At 55.2% G+C, this 25,099-nt stretch overlaps 1 protein-coding gene across 1 annotated transcript in view; it reads left to right on the top strand.

Annotated features, from left to right (window-relative positions):
* Window positions 1-25,099, top strand: part of LOC147097076 (TRAF family member-associated NF-kappa-B activator) — a 110,147-nt gene that overhangs the window by 74,375 nt on the left and 10,673 nt on the right. Inside the window, exon 2 of the mRNA XM_085972526.1 lies at window positions 8,051-8,652. Coding sequence (XP_085828652.1) covers window positions 8,051-8,652 — 602 coding nt within the window. The remainder of the gene's footprint in view (window positions 1-8,050; window positions 8,653-25,099) is intronic.

The following is a 25,099-nucleotide window of genomic DNA, read 5'->3' as shown; positions in this document are numbered from 1 at the left end:
CCTGATATTTTCTACAAGCTGTGAGGAAGTGCATCTCTATCTCTCTCTCTCTCTCTCTCTCTCTCTTCCCCCCCAGTCTCTCTCTCTCTCTCTCTCCCCCCCCCAGTCTCTCTCTCTCTCTCTCTCTCTCTCCTCCCCCCCACCCAGTCTCTCTCTCCCCCCAGTCTCTCTCTCTCCCTCTCCCTCTCCCCCCGTGCTCTCTCTCTCGTCCCCCGTCTCTCTCTCTCTCTCCCCCCCCAGTCTCTCTCTCTCCCCCCGTCTCTCTCTCTCCCCCCCAGTCTCTCTCTCTTCTCCCCCCCCGTCTCTCTCTTCTCCCCCCCGTCTCCTCTCTCTCCCCCCCGTCTCTCCTCATCTCCCCCCGTCTCTCTCTCTCCCCCCGTCTCTCTCTCTCCCCCCGTCTCTCTCTCTCTCCCCCCCGGCTCTCTCTCTCCTCCCCCGGCTCTCTCTCTCCCCTCGCTCTCTCTCTCTCCCCCGCGTCTCTCTCTCTCCCCCCGTCTCTCTCTCTCCCCCCGTCTCTCTCTCTCCCCCGTCTCTCTCTCTCCCCCCGTCTCTCTCTCTCCCCCCGTCTCTCTCTCTCCCCCCGTCTCTCTCTCTCTCCCCCCGTCTCTCTCTCTCCCCCCCGTCTCTCTCATCTCCCCCCGTCTCTCTCTCTCTCCCCCCGTCTCTCTCTCTCCCCCGTCTCTCTCTCTCTCCCCCCGTCTCTCTCTCTCTCCCCCGTCTCTCTCTCCTCTCCCCCCGTCTCTCTCACTCGCTCCCCCCGTCTCTCTCTCTCTCCTCTCCCCCCGTCTCTCTCTCTCTCTCCCCCCGTCTCTCTCTCTCTCCCCCCGTCTCTCTCTCTCTCCCCCCGTCTCTCTCTCTCTCCCCCCGTCTCTCTCTCTCCGTCTCTCCCCCCGTCTCTCTCTCTCTCCCCCCGTCTCTCTCTCTCCCCCCCGTCTCTCTCTCTCTCCCCCCGTCTCTCTCTCTCTCCCCCCCGTCTCTCTCCTCTCTCTCCCCGTCTCTCTCTCTCTCCCCCCTCGTCTCTCTCTCTCCCCCCGTCTCTCTCTCTCCCCCCGTCTCTCTCTCTCCCCCCGTCCTCTCTCTCTCCCCCGTCTCTCTCTCTCCCCCCCGTCTCTCTCCTCCCCCCGTCTCTCTCTCCCTCCCCCCGTCTCTCTCCCTCCCCCCCGTCTCTCTCCCTCCCCCGTCTCACTCTCTCTCCTCGCCCTCTCCCCGTCTCTCTTCCCTCCCCCGTCTCTCTCTCCTCCCACCGTCTCTCTCCCTCCCCCCGTCTCTCTCCGTCTCTCTCTCCTCCCCCCGTCTCTCTCTCCTCCCCCCGTCTCTCTCCTCCCCCCCCCGTCTCTCATCCCTCCCCCCGTCTCTCTCTCCCTCCCCCCGTCTCTCTCTCCCTCCCCCCGTCTCTCTCTCCCTCCCCCGTCTCTCTCTCCCTCCCCCCGTCTCTCTCTCCCTCCCCCCGTCTCTCTCCCTCCCCCGTCTCTCTCCCTCCCCCCGTCTCTCTCCCTCCCCCCGTCTCTCTCCCTCTCCCCGTCTCTCTCCCTCCCCCCCTCGTCTCTCTCCCTCCCCCCGTCTCTCTCCCTCCCCCCGTCTCTCTCCCTCCCCCCGTCTCTCTCTCCCCCCCCGTCTCTCTCTCTTCTCCCCCCCGTCTCTCTCTCTTCTCCCCCCCGTCTCTCTCTCTCTCTCTCTCCCTTCCCACACAGACAGACAGACAAACTCATTTATATATATATATAGATATATATTTAAAAATTATTTCTACTTTTTTCATAACATGGCCTCAAAAAAAGAAAGGGTTTGACCCGAAACGTTGACCCTATTTTCTCTCCACGGATGTTGCCTGGCCTGCTGAGTTTTTCCAGCATTTTCTGTTGTTGTTTCGGATTTCCAGCATCTGCAGTATTTTGCTATCGTAGCTGCATTAACCTCAGTGGATACAGTCATTAGCCCAGGCTGCTTCACTCTGTTCATACTGGTGCCCAGTGCCTGTACAAGCAGTGTTAGATATTTGAAGCATTTCATACCACTGTGAGTCCCATTGTACAATATCATTGCAGTTGGATTCACATGGAGGAAGACTTGCTCTGCAGTGTTAGCCTTGGATCCGTGGTAACAGTCTCACCTCTGAGTCAGAAGATGATGGGTTCCAGTCCCACTCCAGGACTTAAGCACATAATCTAGGTTGACAACTCAGTGAAGTACTGAGGGAATGCTGCATTGTCGGAGGTCCCATCGTTCAGATGAGATGTTACATTGAAACATAGGGACAGGAGCAGGCCTTTCAGCCTCTCGATTCTGTTCCACCATTCAATCAGATCATGGCTGATCTGCACCTCAACTCCATTTACCCGCCTTTCCTCCATATCCCGTGATACCCTTACCCAACAATTGGGTCACAATTGGCTTCAGTGCCCCTGGGTTTCAGGGGGAAAATTGGTCTTGACCATCATCCAACGATCCCCACTGGAATGTGTGCATGTCGGATGTGGACAGGGTCAGGCTGGGCAGCGATGCCCCTCCTGGAACTCGCTGTCAAACCTCACACATGAATAATGGCAACTTCAGCAAGGTATCAGAAGATGCCCAGCACCCGTGGACCCATAACCCAACAAGAACTGATGCTCCATTGGCCCAATGGTCAATACAACCCATCTCGCTCTCTCTTTCAGATGCCGAGTGACCTGTGTAGTTCCAACATTTTCTGTTTCCATGTCCTATATGAAATGTCACAAGATACATGTGGTGTATGTAACCTGTTCCACCTTAGGAGAACTACCTTAAGAGATGTACTACTTTCTCTTGGCTGCTGTATACTGTAATACCGGTGGTGACCACACCGGTATATAAACGTTGTGTAGTGATTTGCTGGGCAGTTCAGCCCTGATCTCCGAATAGTAAAGACCTGTTAAAGTTATTCTTGTTGTCTGTGTCCAGTGATTTATAATAAGCATAACTGGGACACACAGACTCAACAGTGGCGACGAGTCCGATCTTACCCTGCGGCAGTTTTACATCCAAGGCAGCTTCGTCCTCAGAACGGGCGTCGAGAAGAGGCATCCGCTCTCATCATCCTGCTGAGCACCACATCGCACGGGAGGCATCGAGAACCCGGGTTAAAAAGAAAAATTCTGACCACGAAGCCCTCCATCAGCGACAGGCAGTGATCATCCCTTCTACCACGGTGGTGGGTAAGCCGATCAGCGACACGAGCAGAAAGTCGGCCGCGTTGGCTGTGGAGTAGGGGAGGGAAAACGGAGGAAAAAGGGCGGAGAACTCGACCGCGGCCGGTGAAAAGGGCCGGGCTGCAATCGGGGCCGAGAGGCGCAGCGACTGGGGCAGCGTTAAGGCCACGAGAACCGCGGAGAACTCAACCGCAGCCGGTGTAAAGGACCGGCCTACAAGCGGGGCTGAGAGGCGCAACAGCAGGGGAAGCGTGAATGCCCACGGGACCCGCGGGGGAGCAAAAAGCAGCGTCGGGGAATTGAGAACCGCTGGGGAGGCGAGAACGGCAGCAGCACGGCAATCGCCATTGCAGCCAGTGGGGGAAGAAGGCAAACGCGGGAAGCCGCCATTGTAGTCGGCGGGGGAAGAAGACGAGCGCGGGAAAAACCGCCAAGCGCCGGAAGCCGCCATTTTAGTAGGCGGGGGAAGAAGACAAGCGCGGGAAGCCACCATTTTGGGAAAAAGAAAATTTAAAGAAACTTGCAAGGATGCCTAAACATGGTAACATCAATGCTTTTGATAGCGATGTCGAAGATTGGGCCACATATGTAGAACGCATTGGAGTTTATTGTACAGCAAATGAAGTACCAGATGATAAGAAAGCAATAACATTATTAAACTCAATGGGGGCGAAGACGTACGGGTTATTGAAGCATCTGATAACACCAGATAAACCGGCGGATCAGACTTTCGCGAAAATTGTTACGATCCTGCAAGAACATTTAAACCCCACGCCGCTGATGATAGCGGAACGATTTAAATTTTACAGCAGAACGCAGCTGAAAGAGGAAAGCAACGCTGAATTCTTAATTGAACTGCGTAAGCTATCAAAGTACTGTCAGTTTGGTACAGGACTAGCAGATGCTCTGAGAGAGAAATTCGTGTGTGGATTATTAAAAGAAGGAACACAAAAGCGTCTGCTAGAAGAAAAGGACCTTACGCTTGAGAAAGCTGTCACCATTGCAGCATCGCACGAGGCCGCAGCAAGAGGCACCGCGGAAATGCAACTAAGGTCATCGGAACTCAGCACCAATCAAATGGCATTGGGTGCAGTAAAGTGTTATCGTTGCGGAAGGACAACGCATGATCAGAATCAGTGCTGGTTCAAAAATCAGGAATGCAGAAAATGTGGCAAGCTCGGTCACATAGCTAAAGTATGCCGGTCAGGTAAGAAGACCAGCAGCAAAAAGTCACCGCAGGAAAAGTGCAAAAAGGTACACAAGGTGACAGAGAACAGTTCGGATGAACAGAAGACGGATTCAGACTCCAGCAGTAAGGAACTGGGTTGTCTAAGAATACATAATGTGGGTAACACAGCAGACCACCAAACTATCTGGGTCACACTTCAGATAGCAGGAGTCCAAGTGAAGATGGAATTGGACACTGGATCGGCATTGACGGTCATGAATAAGCAAGATTACAAAAGGTTATTTCCACACATTCCCTTAAGGGATACGGAGATTGTTTTGAAAACATACACGGGGCAAAAAGTATACCCCATTGGAAAGATAAAGGTAAAGGTGGTCCACAAGGATAAAGAAAGCCAAGGAATGGACTTGTGTTACCTGAGGGAGGTCCACCATTACTGGGACGGGAATGGATCAGGAGAATGAATATGGACTGGCATTCCTTAAAAGCACTAACTGTAGATTCCGGCAAAAAGGAAGATGTCAAACCTAAACGACTGTCCAGAATATTGGACGATGCTAAAGAGGTGTTCCAGCAGGGACTGGGAACACTGAAAGGAATTACGGCAAACATCAAAGTTGAAGAACATGCAAACCCGAAATTTTTCAAAGCCAGACCTTATGCGATACGACCTGCTGTGGAAGCTGAGCTGGAAGGACTAGAACGGTCCGGAGTACTGTCAAAGGTGGACTGGAGTGAATGGGCCACGCCCATTGTTCCCGTCATGAAGCGTTCATCGAGTAACAAACCGGGGGAACCGGGGAAGGTTTGCATCTGTGGCGATTTCAAGATCACTGTTAATCCGGTGCTTCACACGGTGCAATATCCGCTTCCACGGATTGAGGATATCTTCGCTTCGTTGGCTGGCGGGAAACACTTTACCAAGATAGACCTGGCGCAGGCGTATTTACAGATGGAAGTTGATGAAGCGTCACGCCAGTATCTCACGATCAACACGCATAAGGGCTTATATCGGTATAATAGACTGGTTTTTGGAGTGGCATCGGCTCCAGCGATTTGGCAAAGGGCCATGGAGCAGGTATTACAGGGAATTCCAGGCACACAATGTTACCTGGACGACATTCTGATTACAGGAAATGATGATGAGGAACACCTTGCAAATTTGGAACAGGTGCTCAACAGATTGAAAGAATATGGACTTCGAGTTAATCACCAGAAATGTGAGTTCTTTCAGAAGCAAATCTCGTACTGTGGTCACGTCATTGACCAGGAGGGGTTTCACAAGTCACCTGACAAGATCGAAGCTGTTGTGAAGGCTCCCGCTCCGGAGAATGTATCCCAGTTGAGGTCATTCCTAGGGTTGATTAACTATTACCATAAGTTTCTGCCAAATGTATCCACGGTGCTACACCTGCTGAACGCTCTTTTGCAGAAGGGAGTGCCATGGAAGTGGAGCGAGGACTGTAAGCGGGCCTTTCACAAAGGCAAGGCATTGATCACCTCTAAGGAAGTGTTGGCTCACTTTAACCCAACGCTGCCTATTCGGTTAACTTGTGATGCTTCTCCATATGGTATTGGGGCAGTGCTCTCACATAAGTTGCCAAATGGCTTGGAAAGACCAGTCGCATTCGCATCCAGATCATTGACCTCCGCTGAGCGCAACTATGCTCAGATAGATAGGGAGGCTCTCAGCCTTGTGTGGGGAGTAAAAAAATTTAATCATTACCTGCAAGGGCAAAAGTTTACGCTGCTGACAGACCACCAGCCGTTGGTTTCCATTTTTAACCCTAAGAAGGGTGTTTCGGTGATGACAGCGCAGAGGCTCCAGAGATGGTCCCTTTTCCTAGGGGCACATCAATATCAGATCGAATTCAAAGGTACAAAGCAACATGGTAATGCTGATGGGCTGTCGCGCCTGCCACTACCTACAGCGGAAGAGGCACCGACAGTTGACCCTGTTGAGCTATTTCACTCGACCATCATCGAATGTTTACCAGTCACCAATGCAAGTATTGAGAGAGAAACCAGGAACGACCCGACACTGCCTCGGGTCTACGAATTGACAGTGAAAGGATGGCCAGCTCATGGTGAACCACTGTTACCGGCATTCTCAGCCAGACAAGAACAGCTGTCCGTCTGTCAAGGAACATTGATGTATGGAACACGGGTGATTATTCCTCCTAAATTAAGGGAGAGAGTTCTAAAGGAACTGCATGAAGGTCATCTGGGGGGAGTCAAGATGAAAAGCCTTGCTAGGGCTTATGTGTGGTGGCCGGGTATCGACCAACAGATAGAGGATCTGACGAAAAGCTGCTCAGGGTGCCAAAAAGTTCAAAATGCACCTCCGATTGCACCGCTGCATCCATGGGAATGGCCTTCAACCCCATGGCAACGTGTACATATTGACTTTGCTGGTCCATTCATGGACTCCATGTTTTTAATTGCGGTGGACGCACATTCTAAATGGCCAGAAGTGATTAAGATGACTACCACTACCTCGGAAAAGACGATCGCGGTGCTAAGAACGATATTTGCAAGAAATGGATTGCCAGAACAAATATGTTCAGACAACGGACCGCAGTTCGTGTCAGAAGAATTCCAGAAATTCATGAAGAAGAATGGGGTGAAACATTATACCTCTGCCCCATATCATCCGGCTACAAACGGGTTGGCCGAGAGATTTGTACAAACGTTCAAAAAAGCAATAAAGGCCATGAGCGAAGATCAGATTCCACTACAACACAAGGTGGACAATTTCCTACTTGCATATCGAAACGCCACTCATGCAGTGACAAACCAAAGTCCTGCCATGATGTTCTATAACAGGAGGTTGCGGTCCAGGTTGGACTTGTTAAAACCAAATGTGCGGGGGGAAGTCGAAAACAAACAGTTCCAGCATATAAATAACAAGACCACTCGGAGTTTCGAAATAGGACAACCAGTGTTAGCCCGGGACTATAAGAATGAGAAATGGCAATCTGGAACAATTCGGGCCAGACAAGGACCCCTGATGTACACGGTAGATATTGGTGAAAATGTAATACGACGTCATGCTGACCAACTGGTAGAATCGAGAACAAGGGTCGAACCCATGGTTACGGCAGAGACAACCGTGGAAGAAGTTAGTGAACCTGAAGCATCTACCTCAGAAGTGAATGTACCTGATGATGATGTACAATCCATAAGAGATCAACGAGATGAGTCACCCCAGCAACGAGAATCAGAGACCCCTGAAAGGCGTTATCCAACTCGGATCAGGAGGCCTCCTCAGAGACTGAATCTTTGAACTGTTTTGCATGAAGTTGTATGTGTGTATATATATATATATGTATATGTTATTATGTTATGTTAAATGGGGATGTACACTGTTAAGCTAAAAAGGGAGGATTGTGGTGTATGTAACCTGTTCCACCTTAAGAGAACTACCTTAAGAGATGTACTACTTTCTCTTGGCTGCTGTATACTGTAATACCGGTGGTGACCACACCGGTATATAAACGTTGTGTAGTGATTTGCTGGGCAGTAAAGCCCTGACCTCCGAATAGTAAAGACCTGTTAAAGTTATTCTTGTGGTCTGTGTCCAGTGATTTATAATAAGCATAACTGGGACACACAGACTCAACAATACAAAATACATTTTAGTCAAAATCTTCCAGTTTTACAAATGATTGTCTTTTTTGCTTTCTTTCAGATATGCTCTTCACTGTGCCAATACAGTGCACAGATGCTGGGAAGACTGACCAATCTGAAGGACCCTTCTTCAGGCTACAGCAGAAGAAAGACCTCCAGGTAGCTGCCTACAATGTGCCTGCTGATTCTCAAGACGTTATGGTGGACAGAAACCATGGCAAGGAGCTTGAGTACTGTTCCAAACTTGACATCAAATTTCCTCCATCCAATGATGATTACAACTTTTTAATCAGTGAACCAGAAAAACTACCCCACCTGAAAACTGTTCATCTACCAGAACTTCCAACTCCAGCTGATGAAAGTGTTCAAGGCTCTGCTAGCAATTTGTATGACGACTACAGAAGCACTTTTAGCTTTAACGTAGACAGGAGTGCATTGGAACAGCCAACTGTGAATATTCCTGGTCCCTTCCTGGGTGAGGGGGTGGTACTTTCAGGGTCAGACTATCCCTTTCGGGAAAAAGAGGACTCTGATATATTCAATGGTTCGGAAAATGTTCTGTTGCCGAGGAGCTTGGACTCAGCCATTGTTTATCATTCCACAGACTGTGCATCTGTTATACCTGAACTTCTCATTCCTCCAGAGATAAGGGGGCTACAGCAGGTAGGCAACTGTGCTTTTATGTTGTGTGGTGCTGTCACATTGTTCAAACATCTATGGACAATCTACATATCAGACTGTCTGGTACTTTTGAAAGCATCTAGAAGTCAAAAATTTAACCATGTGAATCAACAAAAACAAGTACCCTGTGGACTGGGCTGGATTCAAAGTCCGGTCCCAGAGTTTGAAGTACAGAGGCATGTCTATCACACTGTCCTACCACCTCTGGTCCCTGGGTTTGAATCCAGCCCAGACTGATGGGTTGACAATCTACACTCTCTGCGAAATATAAATGCCCACTTTGAAATGATTTTGGGCAGTCTTAAAACACAGCTCCGAGTGGGTGCAAGCCCACGGCAGAAAGCCACCCATAATTCAGCACAAATTGACTAATTTCACTCAGAAACCCCACAGATATGGCTGGTGTGAGCGGTCAACCTGTCACATTCCTGCAACAGGCACATGGGGATTAGGCAGTGTGTTGGTGCAATGTAAAAGATTCTGTGTACAACCTCACTGGGGAGTCCTTGATGCTGACACTCAGTGGAAAAATGTTCCATTTCCCAGCACTGACTCATCAATGAGCTCGAACGCTCAAAATTCAGCAAAAAGTATAAATGATACATTTTATTTTTTTAAAAACATCGTTTTTAACTTGGGCCGCCCGACGATAGCGCTAAACTCGCTGCGCAGCACTTAGCGCCCCACTAATGCTAACGCTCCAGCTACCGCCATTTATAAAGGGGCCTACCACTCAGTGGCCGGAGCGCCTGCTTGTTTCAGGCGGTGTACTCTTTTAATATTCAACCTGGGGTCGTATAATGTACACAGTACCCCAATCGCCATTTAAGAAGACAGCTTGGCGGAGGGAGCGCCCTTGGTGGGACAGCCAAAGAGGACCAAAACAGTAAGTTTAAAATGCTGCCAAATCCCAGCATCTCCACCTCACTGCGGCAAATCCCAGCATCTCCACCACATTGCGGCAAATCCCAGCATCTCCACCTCACTGGGGCCCAATCCCAGCATCTCCACCTCACTGGGGCCCAATCCCAGCATCTCCACCTCACTGGGGCCAATCCCAGCATCTCCACCTCACTGTGGCAAATCCCAGCATCTCCACCTCATTGGGGCAAATCCCAGCATCTCCTCCTCACTGCGGCAAATCCCAGCATCTCCAACTCACTGCGGCAAATCCCAGCATCTCCACCTCACTGCGGCAAATCCAAGCATCTCCACCTCAATGCGGCCCAATCCCAACATCTCCACCTCACTGGGGCCCAATCCCAGCATCTCCACCTCACTGCGGCAAATCCCAGCATCTCCACCTCACTGCGGCAAATCCCAGCATCTCCACCTCACTGCGGCAAATCCCAGCATCTCCACCTCACTGCGGCAAATCCCAGCATCTCCACCTCACTGCGGCCCAATCCCAGCATCTCCAGCTCACTGGGGCCCAATCCCAGCATCTCCACCTCACTGCGGCAAATCCCAGCATCTCCACCTCACTGCGGCAAATCCCAGCATCTCCACCTCACTGCGGCAAATCCCAGCATCTCCACCTCACTGCGGCAAATCCCAGCATCTCCACCTCACTGTGGCAAATCCCAGCATCTCCACCTCACTGCGGCAAATCCCAGCATCTCCACCTCACTGGGGCCCAATCCCAGCATCTCCACCTCACTGCGGCAAATCCCAGCATCTCCTCCTCACTGCGGCAAATCCCAGCATCTCCACCTCCACTGCGGCAAATCCCAGCATCTCCACCTCACTGTGGCAAATCCCAGCATCTCCACCTCACTGGGGCCCAATCCCACGATCTCCTCACTGCGGCCCAATCCCAGCATCTCCACCTCACTGCGGCAAATCCCAGCATCTCCAACTCACTGCGGCAAATCCCAGCATCTCCACCTCACTGGGGCCCAATCCCAGCATCTCCACCTCACTGGGGCCCAATCCCAGCATCTCCACCTCACTGGGGCCCAATCCCAGCATCTCCACCTCACTGGGGCAAATCCCAGCATCTCCACCTCACTGTGGCAAATCCCAGCATTTCTGCCTCACTGCGGCAAATCCCAGCATCTCCGCCACACTGCGGCCCAATCCAAGCATCTCCACCTCACTGCGGCAAATCCCAGCATCTCCACCTCACTGCGGCAAATCCCAGCATCTCCACCTCACTGGGGCAAATCCCAGCATCTCCACCTCACTGCGGCAAATCCCAGCATCTCCTCCTCATTGCGGCAAATCCCAGCATCTCCTCCTCACTGCGGCAAATCCCAGCACCTCCACCTCACTGCGGCAAATCCCAGCATCTCCACCTCACTGCGGCAAATCCCAGTATTTCCACCTCACTGCGGCAAATCCCAGCATCTCCACCTCACTGCGGCAAATCCCAGCATCTCCAACTCACTGCGGCAAATCCCAGCATCTGCACCTCACTGCGGCCAAATCCCAGCATCTCCACCTCACTGGGGCCCAATCCCAGCATCTCCACCATATTGTGGCAAATCCCAGCATCTCCTCCTCACTGCGGCAAATCCCAGCATCTCCTCCTCACTGCGGCAAATCCCAGCATCTCCTCCTCACTGTGGCAAATCCCAGCATCTCCACCTCACTGGGGCCCTATCCCAGCATCTCCTCCTCACTGCGGCAAATCCCAGCATCTCCTCACTGCGGCAAATCCCAGCATCTCCACCTCACTGGGGCAAATCCCAGCATCTCCACCTCACTGGGGCAAATCCCAGCATCTCCACTTCACTGGGGCAAATCCCAGCATCTCCACCATATTGTGGCAAATCCCAGCATCTCCACCATATTGTGGCAAATCCCAGCATCTCCAACTCACTGCGGCAAATCCCAGCATCTCCACCTCACTGGGGCCCAATCCCAGCATCTCCACCTCTCTGCGGCAAATCCCAGCATCTCCACCTCACTGGGGCCCAATCCCAGCATCTCCACCTCACTGTGGCAAATCCCAGCATCTCCTCCTCACTGCAGCCCAATCCCAGCATCTCCAGCTCACTGTGGCCAAATCCCAGCATCTCCACCTCACTGTGGCAAATCCCAGCATCTCCTCCTCACTGCGGCCCAATCCCAGCATCTCCACCTCACTGTGGCCCAATCCCAGCATCTCCTCCTCACTGCGGCAAATCCCAGCATCTCCTCCTCACTGCGGCCCAATCCCAGCATCTCCACCTCACTGCGGCCCAATCCCAGCATCTCCACCTCACTGCGGCCCAATCCCAGCATCTCCACCTCACTGCGGCAAATCCCAGCATCTCCACCATATTGTGGCAAATCCCAGCATCTCCACCTCACTGCGGCAAATCCCAGCATCTCCACTTCACTGGGGCCCAATCCCAGCATCTCCACCTCACTGCGGCAAATCCCAGCATCTCCTCCTCAGTGTGGCAAATCCCAGCATCTCCTCCTCACTGCAGCAAATCCCAGCATCTTCACCTCACTGCGGCAAATCCCAGCATCTCCTCCTCACTGCGGCAAATCCCAGCATCTCCACCTCACTGTGGCAAATCCCAGCATCTCCACCACATTGCGGCAAATCCCAGCATCTCCACCTCACTGGGGCCCAATCCCAGCATCTCCACCTCACTGCGGCCCAATCCCAGCATCTCCACCTTACTGCGGCCCAATCCCAGCATCTCCACCTCACTGCGGCCCAATCCCAGCATCTCCACCTCACTGCGGCAAATCCCAGCATCTCCTCCACACTGGGGCCCAATCCCAGCATCTCCACCTCACTGCGGCAAATCCCAGCATCTCCACCATATTGTGGCAAATCCCAGCATCTCCACCTCACTGTGGCAAATCCCAGCATCTCCACCTCACTGTGGCAAATCCCGGCATCTCCACCTCACTGTGGCAAATCCCAGCATCTCCAGCTCACTGGGGCCCAATCCCAGCATCTCCACCTCACTGGGGCCCAATCCCAGCATCTCCACCTCACTGGGGCCCAATCCCAGCATCTCCACCTCACTGCGGCAAATCCCAGCATCTCCACCTCACTGTGGCCAAATCCCAGCATCTCCACCTCACTCTGGCAAATCCCAGCATCTCCTCCTCACTGCGGCAAATCCCAGCATCTCTTCCTCACTGCAGCAAATCCCAGCATCTCCACCTCACTGCGGCAAATCCCAGCATCTCCACCTCACTGCGGCAAATCCCAGTATTTCCACCTCACTGCGGCAAATCCCAGCATCTCCACCTCACTGCGGCAAATCCCAGCATCTCCACCTCACTGCGGCAAATCCCAGCATCTGCACCTCACTGCGGCCAAATCCCAGCATCTCCACCTCACTGGGGCCCAATCCCAGCATCTCCACCATATTGTGGCAAATCCCAGCATCTCCACCTCACTGGGGCAAATCCCAGCATCTCCTGCTCACTGCGGCAAATCCCAGCATCTCCTCCTCACTGCGGCAAATCCCAGCATCTCCTCCTCACTGCGGCAAATCCCAGCATCTCCTCCTCACTGCGGCAAATCCCAGCATCTCCACCTCACTGGGGCCCTATCCCAGCATCTCCTCACTGCGGCAAATCCCAGCATCTCCTCCTCACTGCGGCAAATCCCAGCATCTCCACCTCACTGGGGCAAATCCCAGCATCTCCACCTCAGTGCGGCAAATCCCAGCATCTCCACCTCACTGCGGCCAAATCCCAGCATCTCCACCTCACTGCGGCAAATCCCAGCATCTCCACCATATTGTGGCAAATCCCAGCATCTCCACCATATTGTGGCAAATCCCAGCATCTCCACCTCACTGCGGCAAATCCCAGCATCTCCACCTCTCTGCGGCAAATCCCAGCATCTCCACCTCACTGGGGCCCAATCCCAGCATCTCCATCTCTCTGCGGCAAATCCCAGCATCTCCACCTCACTGGGGCCCAATCCCAGCATCTCCACCTCACTGGGGCCCAATCCCAGCATCTCCACCTCACTGTGGCAAATCCCAGCATCTCCTCCTCACTGCAGCCCAATCCCAGCATCTCCAGCTCACTGTGGCCAAATCCCAGCATCTCCACCTCACTGTGGCAAATCCCAGCATCTCCTCCTCACTGCGGCCCAGTCCCAGCATCTCCACCTCACTGTGGCCCAATCCCAGCATCTCCACCTCACTGCGGCAAATCCCAGCATCTCCTCCTCACTGCGGCCCAATCCCAGCATCTCCACCTCACTGCGGCCCAATCCCAGCATCTCCACCTCACTGGGGCAAATCCCAGCATCTCCACCTCACTGGGGCAAATCCCAGCATCTCCACCTCACTGCGGCAAATCCCAGCATCTGCACCTCACTGCGGCCAAATCCCAGCATCTCCACCTCACTGGGGCAAATCCCAGCATCTCCACCTCAGAGCGGCAAATCACAGCATCTCCACCTCACTGCGGCCAAATCCCAGCATCTCCACCTCACTGCGGCAAATCCCAGCATCTCCACTTCACTGGGGCAAATCCCAGCATCTCCACCATATTGTGGCAAATCCCAGCATCTCCACCATATTGTGGCAAATCCCAGCATCTCCACCTCACTGCGGCAAATCCCAGCATCTCCACCTCACTGCGGCAAATCCCAGCATCTCCTCCACACTGGGGCCCAATCCCAGCATATCCACCTCACTGCGGCAAATCCCAGCATCTCCACCATATTGTGGCAAATCCCAGCATCTCCACCTCACTGTGGCAAATCCCAGCATCTCCACCTCACTGTGGCAAATCCCGGCATCTCCACCTCACTGTGGCAAATCCCAGCATCTCCACCTCACTGGGGCCCAATCCCAGCATCTCCACCTCACTGGGGCCCAATCCCAGCATCTCCACCTCACTCTGGCAAATCCCAGCATCTCCACCTCACTGCGGCAAATCCCAGCATCTCCACCTCACTGCGGCAAATCCCAGCATCTCCACCTCACTGTGGCAAATCCCAGCATCTCCACCTCACTGGGGCCCAATCCCAGCATCTCCACCTCACTCTGGCAAATCCCAGCATCTCCTCCTCACTGCGGCCCAATCCCAGCATCTCCACCTCACTGGGGCCCAATCCCAGCATCTCCACCATATTGTGGCAAATCCCAGCATCTCCACCTCACTGCGGCAAATCCCAGCATCTGCACCTCACTGCGGCCAAATCCCAGCATCTCCACCTCACTGGGGCCCAATCCCAGCATCTCCACCATATTGTGGCAAATCCCAGCATCTCCACCTCACTGGGGCCCTATCCCAGCATCTCCTCCTCACTGCGGCAAATCCCAGCATCTCCTCCTCACTGCGGCCCAATCCCAACATCTCCACCTCACTGCGGCAAATCCCAGCATCTCCACCTCACTGGGGCAAATCCCAGCATCTCCTCCACACTGGGGCCCAATCCCAGCATCTCCACCTCACTGCGGCAAATCCCAGCATCTCCACCTCACTGGGGCAAATCCCAGCATCTCCACCTCACTGGGGCAAATCCCAGCATCTCCACCACACTGGGGCAAATCCCAGCATCTCCACCTCACTGGGGCAAATCCCAGCATCTCCACCTCACATGGGCAAATCCCAGCATCTCCACCTCAGTGCGGCAAATCCCAGCATTTCCACCTCACTGCGGCAAATCCCAGCATCTCCACTTCACTGGGGCAAATCCCAGCATCTCCACCATATTGTGGCAAATCCCAGCATCTCCACCTCACTGGGGCCCAATCCCAGCATCTCCACCTCACTGGGGCCCAATCCCAGCATCTCCACCTCACTGTGGCAAATCCCAGCCTCTCCTCCTCACTGCGGCCCAATCCCAGCATCTCCAGCTCACTGCGGCAAATCCCAGCATCTCCACCATATTGTGGCAAATCCCAGCATCTCCACCTCACTGCGGCAAATCCCAGCATCTCCAGCTCACTGGGGCCCAATCCCAGCATCTCCACCTCACTGCGGCAAATCCCAGCACCTCCTCCTCACTGCGGCAAATCCCAGCATCTCCTCCTCACTGCGGCAAATCCCAGCATCTCCTCCTCACTGCGGCAAATCCCAGCATCTCCACCTCACTGCGGCAAATCCCAGCATCTCCACCTCACTGCGGCAAATCCCAGTATTTCCACCTCACTGCGGCAAATCCCAGCATCTCCACCTCACTGCGGCAAATCCCAGCATCTCCAACTCACTGCGGCAAATCCCAGCATCTGCACCTCACTGCGGCCAAATCCCAGCATCTCGACCTCACTGGGGCCCAATCCCAGCATCTCCACCATATTGTGGCAAATCCCAGCATCTCCTCCTCACTGCGGCAAATCCCAGCATCTCCTCCTCACTGCGGCAAATCCCAGCATCTCCTCCTCACTGTGGCAAATCCCAGCATCTCCACCTCACTGGGGCAAATCCCAGCATCTCCACCTCACTGGGGCAAATCCCAGCATCTCCACCTCACTGGGGCAAATCCCAGCATCTCCACCTCAGTGCGGCAAATCCCAGCATCTACACCTCACTGCGGCCAAATCCCAGCATCTCCACCTCACTGCGGCAAATCCCAGCATCTCCACTTCACTGGGGCAAATCCCAGCATCTCCACCATATTGTGGCAAATCCCAGCATCTCCACCATATTGTGGCAAATCCCAGCATCTCCACCTCACTGCGGCAAATCCCAGCATCTCCACCTCACTGGGGCCCAATCCCAGCATCTCCACCTCTCTGCGGCAAATCCCAGCATCTCCACCTCACTGGGGCCCAATCCCAGCATCTCCACCTCACTGTGGCAAATCCCAGCATCTCCTCCTCACTGCAGCCCAATCCCAGCATCTCCAGCTCACTGTGGCCAAATCCCAGCATCTCCACCTCACTGTGGCAAATCCCAGCATCTCCTCCTCATTGCGGCCCAATCCCAGCATCTCCACCTCACTGTGGCCCAATCCCAGCATCTCCTCCTCACTGCGGCAAATCCCAGCATCTCCTCCTCACTGCGGCCCAATCCCATCATCTCCACCTCACTGCGGCCCAATCCCAGCATCTCCACCTCACTGCGGCAAATCCCAGCATCTCCACCATATTGTGGCAAATCCCAGCATCTCCACCTCACTGCGGCAAATCCCAGCATCTCCACCTCACTGGGGCCCAATCCCAGCATCTCCACCTCACTGCGGCAAATCCCAGCATCTCCTCCTCAGTGCGGCAAATCCCAGCATCTCCTCCTCACTGCAGCAAATCCCAGCATCTTCACCTCACTGCGGCAAATCCCAGCATCTCCTCCTCACTGCGGCAAATCCCAGCATCTCCACCTCACTGTGGCAAATCCCAGCATCTCCACCACATTGCGGCAAATCCCAGCATCTCCACCTCACTGGGGCCCAATCCCAGCATCTCCACCTCACTGCGGCCCAATCCCAGCATCTCCACCTCACTGCGGCCCAATCCCAGCATCTCCACCTCACTGCGGCAAATCCCAGCATCTCCTCCACACTGGGGCCCAATCCCAGCATCTCCACCTCACTGCGGCAAATCCCAGCATCTCCACCATATTGTGGCAAATCCCAGCATCTCCACCTCACTGTGGCAAATCCCGGCATCTCCACCTCACTGTGGCAAATCCCAGCATCTCCACCTCACTAGGGCCCAATCCCAGCATCTCCAGCTCACTGGGGCCCAATCCCAGCATCTCCACCTCACTGGGGCCCAATCCCAGCATCTCCACCTCACTGCGGCAAATCCCAGCATCTCCACCTCACTGTGGCCAAATCCCAGCATCTCCACCTCACTCTGGCAAATCCCAGCATCTCCTCCTCACTGCGGCAAATCCCAGCATCTCCTCCTCACTGCAGCAAATCCCAGCATCTCCACCTCACTGCGGCAAATCCCAGCATCTCCACCTCACTGCGGCAAATCCCAGTATTTCCACCTCACTGCGGCAAAAACCAGCATCTCCACCTCACTGCGGCAAATCCCAGCATCTCCACCTCACTGCGGCAAATCCCAGCATCTGCACCTCACTGCGGCCAAATCCCAGCATCTCCACCTCACTGGGGCCCAATCCCAGCATCTCCACCATATTGTGGCAAATCCCAGCATCTCCACCTCACTGGGGCAAATCCCAGCATCTCCTCCTCACTGCGGCAAATCCCAGCATCTCCTCCTCACTGCGGCAAATCCCAGCATCTCCTGCTCACTGCGGCAAATCCCAGCATCTCCTCCTCACTGCGGCAAATCCCAGCATCTCCACCTCACTGGGGCCCTATCCCAGCATCTCCTCCTCACTGCGGCAAATCCCAGCATCTCCTCCTCACTGCGGCAAATCCCAGCATCTCCACCTCACTGGGGCAAATCCCAGCTTCTCCACCTCAGTGCGGCAAATCCCAGCATCTCCACCTCACTGCGGCCAAATCCCAGCATCTCCAGCTCACTGCGGCAAATCCCAGCATCTCCACTTCACTGGGGCAAATCCCAGCATCTCCACCATATTGTGGCAAATCCCAGCATCTCCACCATATTGTGGCAAATCCCAGCATCTCCACCTCTCTGCGGCAAATCCCAGCATCTCCAACTCACTGGGGCCCAATCCCAGCATCTCCACCTCTCTGCGGCAAATCCCAGCATCTCCACCTCACTGGGGCCCAATCCCAGCATCTCCACCTCACTGGGGCCCAATCCCAGCATCTCCACCTCACTGTGGCAAATCCCAGCATCTCCTCCTCACTGCAGCCCAATCCCAGCATCTCCAGCTCACTGTGGCCAAATCCCAGCATCTCCACCTCACTGTGGCAAATCCCAGCATCTCCTCCTCACTGCGGCCCAATCCCAGCATCTCCACCTCACTGTGGCCCAATCCCAGCATCTCCACCTCACTGCGGCAAATCCCAGCATCTCCTCCTCACTGCGGCCCAATCCCAGCATCTCCACCTCACTGCGGCCCAATCCCAGCATCTCCACCTCACTGGGGCAAATCCCAGCATCTCCACCTCACTGGGGCAAATCCCAGCATCTCCACCTCAGTGCGGCAAATCCCAGCATCTCCACCTCACTGCGGCCAAATCCCAGCATCTCCACCTCACTGCGGCAAATCCCAGCATCTCCACTTCACTGGGGCAAATCCCAGCATCTCCACCATATTGTGGCAAATCCCAGCATCTCCACCATATTGTGGCAAATCCCAGCATCTCCACCTCACTGCGGCAAATCCCAGCATCTCCACCTCACTGGGGCCCAATCCCAGCATCTCCACCTCTCTGCGGCAAATCCCAGCATCTCCACCTCACTGGGGCCCAATCCCAGCATCTCCAGCTCACTGTGGCCAAATCCCAGCATCTCCACCTCACTGTGGCAAATCCCAGCATCTCCTCCTCACTGCGGCCCAATCCCAGCATCTCCACCTCACTGCGGCCCAATCCCAGCATCTCCACCTCACTGCGGCCCAATCCCAGCATCTCCACCTCACTGCGGCAAATCCCAGTATTTCCACCTCACTGCGGCAAATCCCAGCATCTCCACCTCACTGCGGCAAATCCCAGCATCTCCACCTCACTGCGGCAAATCCCAGCATCTGCACCTCACTGCGGCCAAATCCCAGCATCTCCACCTCACTGGGGCCCAATCCCAGCATCTCCACCATATTGTGGCAAATCCCAGCATCTCCACCTCACTGGGGCAAATCCCAGCATCTCCTCCTCACTGCGGCAAATCCCAGCATCTCCTCCTCACTGCGGCAAATCCCAGCATCTCCTCCTCACTGCGGCAAATCCCAGCATCTCCACCTCACTGGGGCCCTATCCCAGCATCTCCTCCTCACTGCGGCAAATCCCAGCATCTCCTCCTCACTGCGGCAAATCCCAGCATCTCCACCTCACTGGGGCAAATCCCAGCATCTCCACCTCAGTGCGGCAAATCCCAGCATCTCCACCTCACTGCGGCCAAATCCCAGCATCTCCACCTCACTGCGGCAAATCCCAGCATCTCCACTTCACTGGGGCAAATCCCAGCATCTCCACCATATTGTGGCAAATCCCAGCATCTCCACCATATTGTGGCAAATCCCAGCATCTCCACCTCACTGCGGCAAATCCCAGCATCTCCACCTCTCTGCGGCAAATCCCAGCATCTCCACCTCACTGGGGCCCAATCCCAGCAGCTCCACCTCTCTGCGGCAAATCCCAGCATCTCCACCTCACTGGGGCCCAATCCCAGCATCTCCACCTCACTGGGGCCCAATCCCAGCATCTCCACCTCACTGTGGCAAATCCCAGCATCTCCTCCTCACTGCGGCAAATCCCAGCATCTCCACCATATTGTGGCAAATCCCAGCATCTGCACCTCACTGCGGCAAATCCCAGCATCTCCACCTCACTGGGGCCCAATCCCAGCATCTCCACCTCACTGGGGCCCAATCCCAGCATCTCCACCTCACTGTGGCAAATCCCAGCATCTCCTCCTCACTGCAGCCCAATCCCAGCATCTCCAGCTCACTGTGGCCAAATCCCAGCATCTCCACCTCACTGTGGCAAATCCCAGCATCTCCTCCTCACTGCGGCCCAACCCCAGCATCTCCACCTCACTGTGGCCCAATCCCAGCATCTCCACCTCACTGCGGCAAATCCCAGCATCTCCTCCTCACTGCGGCCCAATCCCAGCATCTCCACCTCACTGCGGCCCAATCCCAGCATCTCCTCCTCACTGCAGCCCAATCCCAGCATCTCCAGCTCACTGTGGCCAAATCCCAGCATCTCCACCTCACTGTGGCAAATCCCAGCATCTCCTCCTCACTGCGGCCCAACCCCAGCATCTCCACCTCACTGTGGCCCAATCCCAGCATCTCCACCTCACTGCGGCAAATCCCAGCATCTCCTCCTCACTGCGGCCCAATCCCAGCATCTCCACCTCACTGCGGCCCAATCCCAGCATCTCCACCTCACTGGGGCAAATCCCAGCATCTCCAACTCACTGGGGCAAATCCCAGCATCTCCACCTCACTGGGGCAAATCCCAGCATCTCCACCTCAGTGCGGCAAATCCCAGCATCTACACCTCACTGCGGCCAAATCCCAGCATCTCCACCTCACTGCGGCAAATCCCAGCATCTCCACTTCACTGGGGCAAATCCCAGCATCTCCACCATATTGTGGCAAATCCCAGCATCTCCACCATATTGTGGCAAATCCCAGCATCTCCACCTCACTGCGGCAAATCCCAGCATCTCCACCTCACTGGGGCCCAATCCCAGCATCTCCACCTCTCTGCGGCAAATCCCAGCATCTCCACCTCACTGGGGCCCAATCCCAGCATCTAAAGCTCACTGTGGCCAAATCCCAGCATCTCCACCTCACTGCGGCCCAATCCCAGCATCTCCACCTCACTGGGGCAAATCCCAGCATCTCCACCTCACTGGGGCAAATCCCAGCATCTCCACCTCAGTGCGGCAAATCCCAGCATCTACACCTCACTGCGGCCAAATCCCAGCATCTCCACCTCACTGCGGCAAATCCCAGCATCTCCACTTCACTGGGGCAAATCCCAGCATCTCCACCATATTGTGGCAAATCCCAGCATCTCCACCATATTGTGGCAAATCCCAGCATCTCCACCTCACTGCGGCAAATCCCAGCATCTCCACCTCACTGGGGCCTAATCCCAGCATCTCCACCTCTCTGCGGCAAATCCCAGCATCTCCACCTCACTGGGGCCCAATCCCAGCATCTCCAGCTCACTGTGGCCAAATCCCAGCATCTCCACCTCACTGTGGCAAATCCCAGCATCTCCTCCTCACTGCGGCCCAATCCCAGCATCTCCACCTCACTGCGGCCCAATCCCAGCATCTCCACCTCACTGCGGCCCAATCCCAGCATCTCCACCTCACTGCGGCAAATCCCAGTATTTCCACCTCACTGCGGCAAATCCCAGCATCTCCACCTCACTGCGGCAAATCCCAGCATCTCCACCTCACTGCGGCAAATCCCAGCATCTGCACCTCACTGCGGCCAAATCCCAGCATCTCCACCTCACTGGGGCCCAATCCCAGCATCTCCACCATATTGTGGCAAATCCCAGCATCTCCACCTCACTGGGGCAAATCCCAGCATCTCCTCCTCACTGCGGCAAATCCCAGCATCTCCTCCTCACTGCGGCAAATCCCAGCATCTCCTCCTCACTGCGGCAAATCCCAGCATCTCCACCTCACTGGGGCCCTATCCCAGCATCTCCTCCTCACTGCGGCAAATCCCAGCATCTCCTCCTCACTGCGGCAAATCCCAGCATCTCCACCTCACTGGGGCAAATCCCAGCATCTCCACCTCAGTGCGGCAAATCCCAGCATCTCCACCTCACTGCGGCCAAATCCCAGCATCTCCACCTCACTGCGGCAAATCCCAGCATCTCCACTTCACTGGGGCAAATCCCAGCATCTCCACCATATTGTGGCAAATTCCAGCATCTCCACCATATTGTGGCAAATCCCAGCATCTCCACCTCACTGCGGCAAATCCCAGCATCTCCACCTCTCTGCGGCAAATCCCAGCATCTCCACCTCACTGGGGCCCAATCCCAGCAGCTCCACCTCTCTGCGGCAAATCCCAGCATCTCCACCTCACTGGGGCCCAATCCCAGCATCTCCACCTCACTGGGGCCCAATCCCAGCATCTCCACCTCACTGTGGCAAATCCCAGCATCTCCTCCTCACTGCGGCAAATCCCAGCATCTCCACCATATTGTGGCAAATCCCAGCATCTGCACCTCACTGCGGCAAATCCCAGCATCTCCACCTCACTGGGGCCCAATCCCAGCATCTCCACCTCACTGGGGCCCAATCCCAGCATCTCCACCTCACTGTGGCAAATCCCAGCATCTCCTCCTCACTGCAGCCCAATCCCAGCATCTCCAGCTCACTGTGGCCAAATCCCAGCATCTCCACCTCACTGTGGCAAATCCCAGCATCTCCTCCTCACTGCGGCCCAACCCCAGCATCTCCACCTCACTGTGGCCCAATCCCAGCATCTCCACCTCACTGCGGCAAATCCCAGCATCTCCTCCTCACTGCGGCCCAATCCCAGCATCTCCACCTCACTGCGGCCCAATCCCAGCATCTCCTCCTCACTGCAGCCCAATCCCAGCATCTCCAGCTCACTGTGGCCAAATCCCAGCATCTCCACCTCACTGTGGCAAATCCCAGCATCTCCTCACTGCGGCCCAACCCCAGCATCTCCACCTCACTGTGGCCCAATCCCAGCATCTCCACCTCACTGCGGCAAATCCCAGCATCTCCTCCTCACTGCGGCCCAATCCCAGCATCTCCACCTCACTGCGGCCCAATCCCAGCATCTCCACCTCACTGGGGCAAATCCCAGCATCTCCAACTCACTGGGGCAAATCCCAGCATCTCCACCACACTGGGGCAAATCCCAGCATCTCCACCTCAGTGCGGCAAATCCCAGCATCTACACCTCACTGCGGCCAAATCCCAGCATCTCCACCTCACTGCGGCAAATCCCAGCATCTCCACTTCACTGGGGCAAATCCCAGCATCTCCACCATATTGTGGCAAATCCCAGCATCTCCACCATATTGTGGCAAATCCCAGCATCTCCACCTCACTGCGGCAAATCCCAGCATCTCCACCTCACTGGGGCCCAATCCCAGCATCTCCACCTCTCTGCGGCAAATCCCAGCATCTCCACCTCACTGGGGCCCAATCCCAGCATCTCCAGCTCACTGTGGCCAAATCCCAGCATCTCCACCTCACTGCGGCCCAATCCCAGCATCTCCACCTCACTGCAGCCCAATCCCAGCATCTCCACCTCACTGCGGCCCAATCCCAGCATCTCCACCTCACTGCGGCAAATCCCAGCATCTCCACCATATTGTGGCAAATCCCAGCATCTCCACCTCACTGCGGCAAATCCCAGCATCTCCACCTCACTGGGGCCCAATCCCAGCATCTCCTCCTCACTGCAGCAAATCCCAGCATCTTCACCTCACTGCGGCAAATCCCAGCATCTCCTCCTCACTGCGGCAAATCCCAGCATCTCCACCTCACTGTGGCAAATCCCAGCATCTCCACCACATTGCGGCAAATCCCAGCATCTCCACCTCACTGGGGCCCAATCCCAGCATCTCCACCTCACTGCGGCCCAATCCCAGCATCTCCACCTCACTGCGGCCCAATCCCAGCATCTCCACCTCACTGCGGCAAATCCCAGCATCTCCTCCACACTGGGGCCCAATCCCAGCATCTCCACCTCACTGCGGCAAATCCCAGCATCTCCACCATATTGTGGCAAATCCCAGCATCTCCACCTCACTGTGGCAAATCCCAGCATCTCCACCTCACTGTGGCAAATCCCGGCATCTCCACCTCACTGTGGCAAATCCCAGCATCTCCACCTCACTGGGGCCCAATCCCAGCATCTCCACCTCACTGGGGCCCAATCCCAGCATCTCCACCTCACTGGGGCCCAACCCCAGCATCTCCACCTCACTGCGGCAAATCCCAGCATCTCCACCTCACTGTGGCCAAATCCCAGCATCTCCACCTCACTCTGGCAAATCCCAGCATCTCCTCCTCACTGCGGCAAATCCCAGCATCTCCTCCTCACTGCGGCAAATCCCAGCATCTCCACCTCACTGCGGCAAATCCCAGCATCTCCACCTCACTGCGGCAAATCCCAGTATTTCCACCTCACTGCGGCAAATCCCAGCATCTCCACCTCACTGCGGCAAATCCCAGCATCTCCACCTCACTGCGGCAAATCCCAGCATCTGCACCTCACTGCGGCCAAATCCCAGCATCTCCACCTCACTGGGGCCCAATCCCAGCATCTCCACCATATTGTGGCAAATCCCAGCATCTCCACCTCACTGGGGCAAATCCCAGCATCTCCTCCTCACTGCGGCAAATCCCAGCATCTCCTCCTCACTGCGGCAAATCCCAGCATCTCCTCCTCACTGCGGCAAATCCCAGCATCTCCTCCTCACTGCGGCAAATCCCAGCATCTCCACCTCACTGGGGCCCTATCCCAGCATCTCCTCCTCACTGCGGCAAATCCCAGCATCTCCTCCTCACTGCGGCAAATCCCAGCATCTCCACCTCACTGGGGCAAATCCCAGCATCTCCACCTCAGTGCGGCAAATCCTAGCATCTCCACCTCACTGCGGCCAAATCCCAGCATCTCCACCTCACTGCGGCAAATCCCAGCATCTCCACTTCACTGGGGCAAATCCCAGCATCTCCACCATATTGTGGCAAATCCCAGCATCTCCACCATATTGTGGCAAATCCCAGCATCTCCACCTCACTGCGGCAAATCCCAGCATCTCCACCTCTCTGCGGCAAATCCCAGCATCTCCACCTCACTGGGGCCCAATCCCAGCAGCTCCACCTCTCTGCGGCAAATCCCAGCATCTCCACCTCACTGGGGCCCAATCCCAGCATCTCCACCTCACTGGGGCCCAATCCCAGCATCTCCACCTCACTGTGGCAAATCCCAGCAT

The sequence above is a fragment of the Somniosus microcephalus genome, chromosome 33 (genome assembly GCF_052327205.1).
Source record: "Somniosus microcephalus isolate GS21.2 chromosome 33, FLI_Smic_1.0, whole genome shotgun sequence".
Classification (NCBI taxonomy): Eukaryota; Metazoa; Chordata; class Chondrichthyes; order Squaliformes; family Somniosidae; genus Somniosus; species Somniosus microcephalus.
This window is presented reverse-complemented; position numbering and strand designations above follow the sequence as displayed.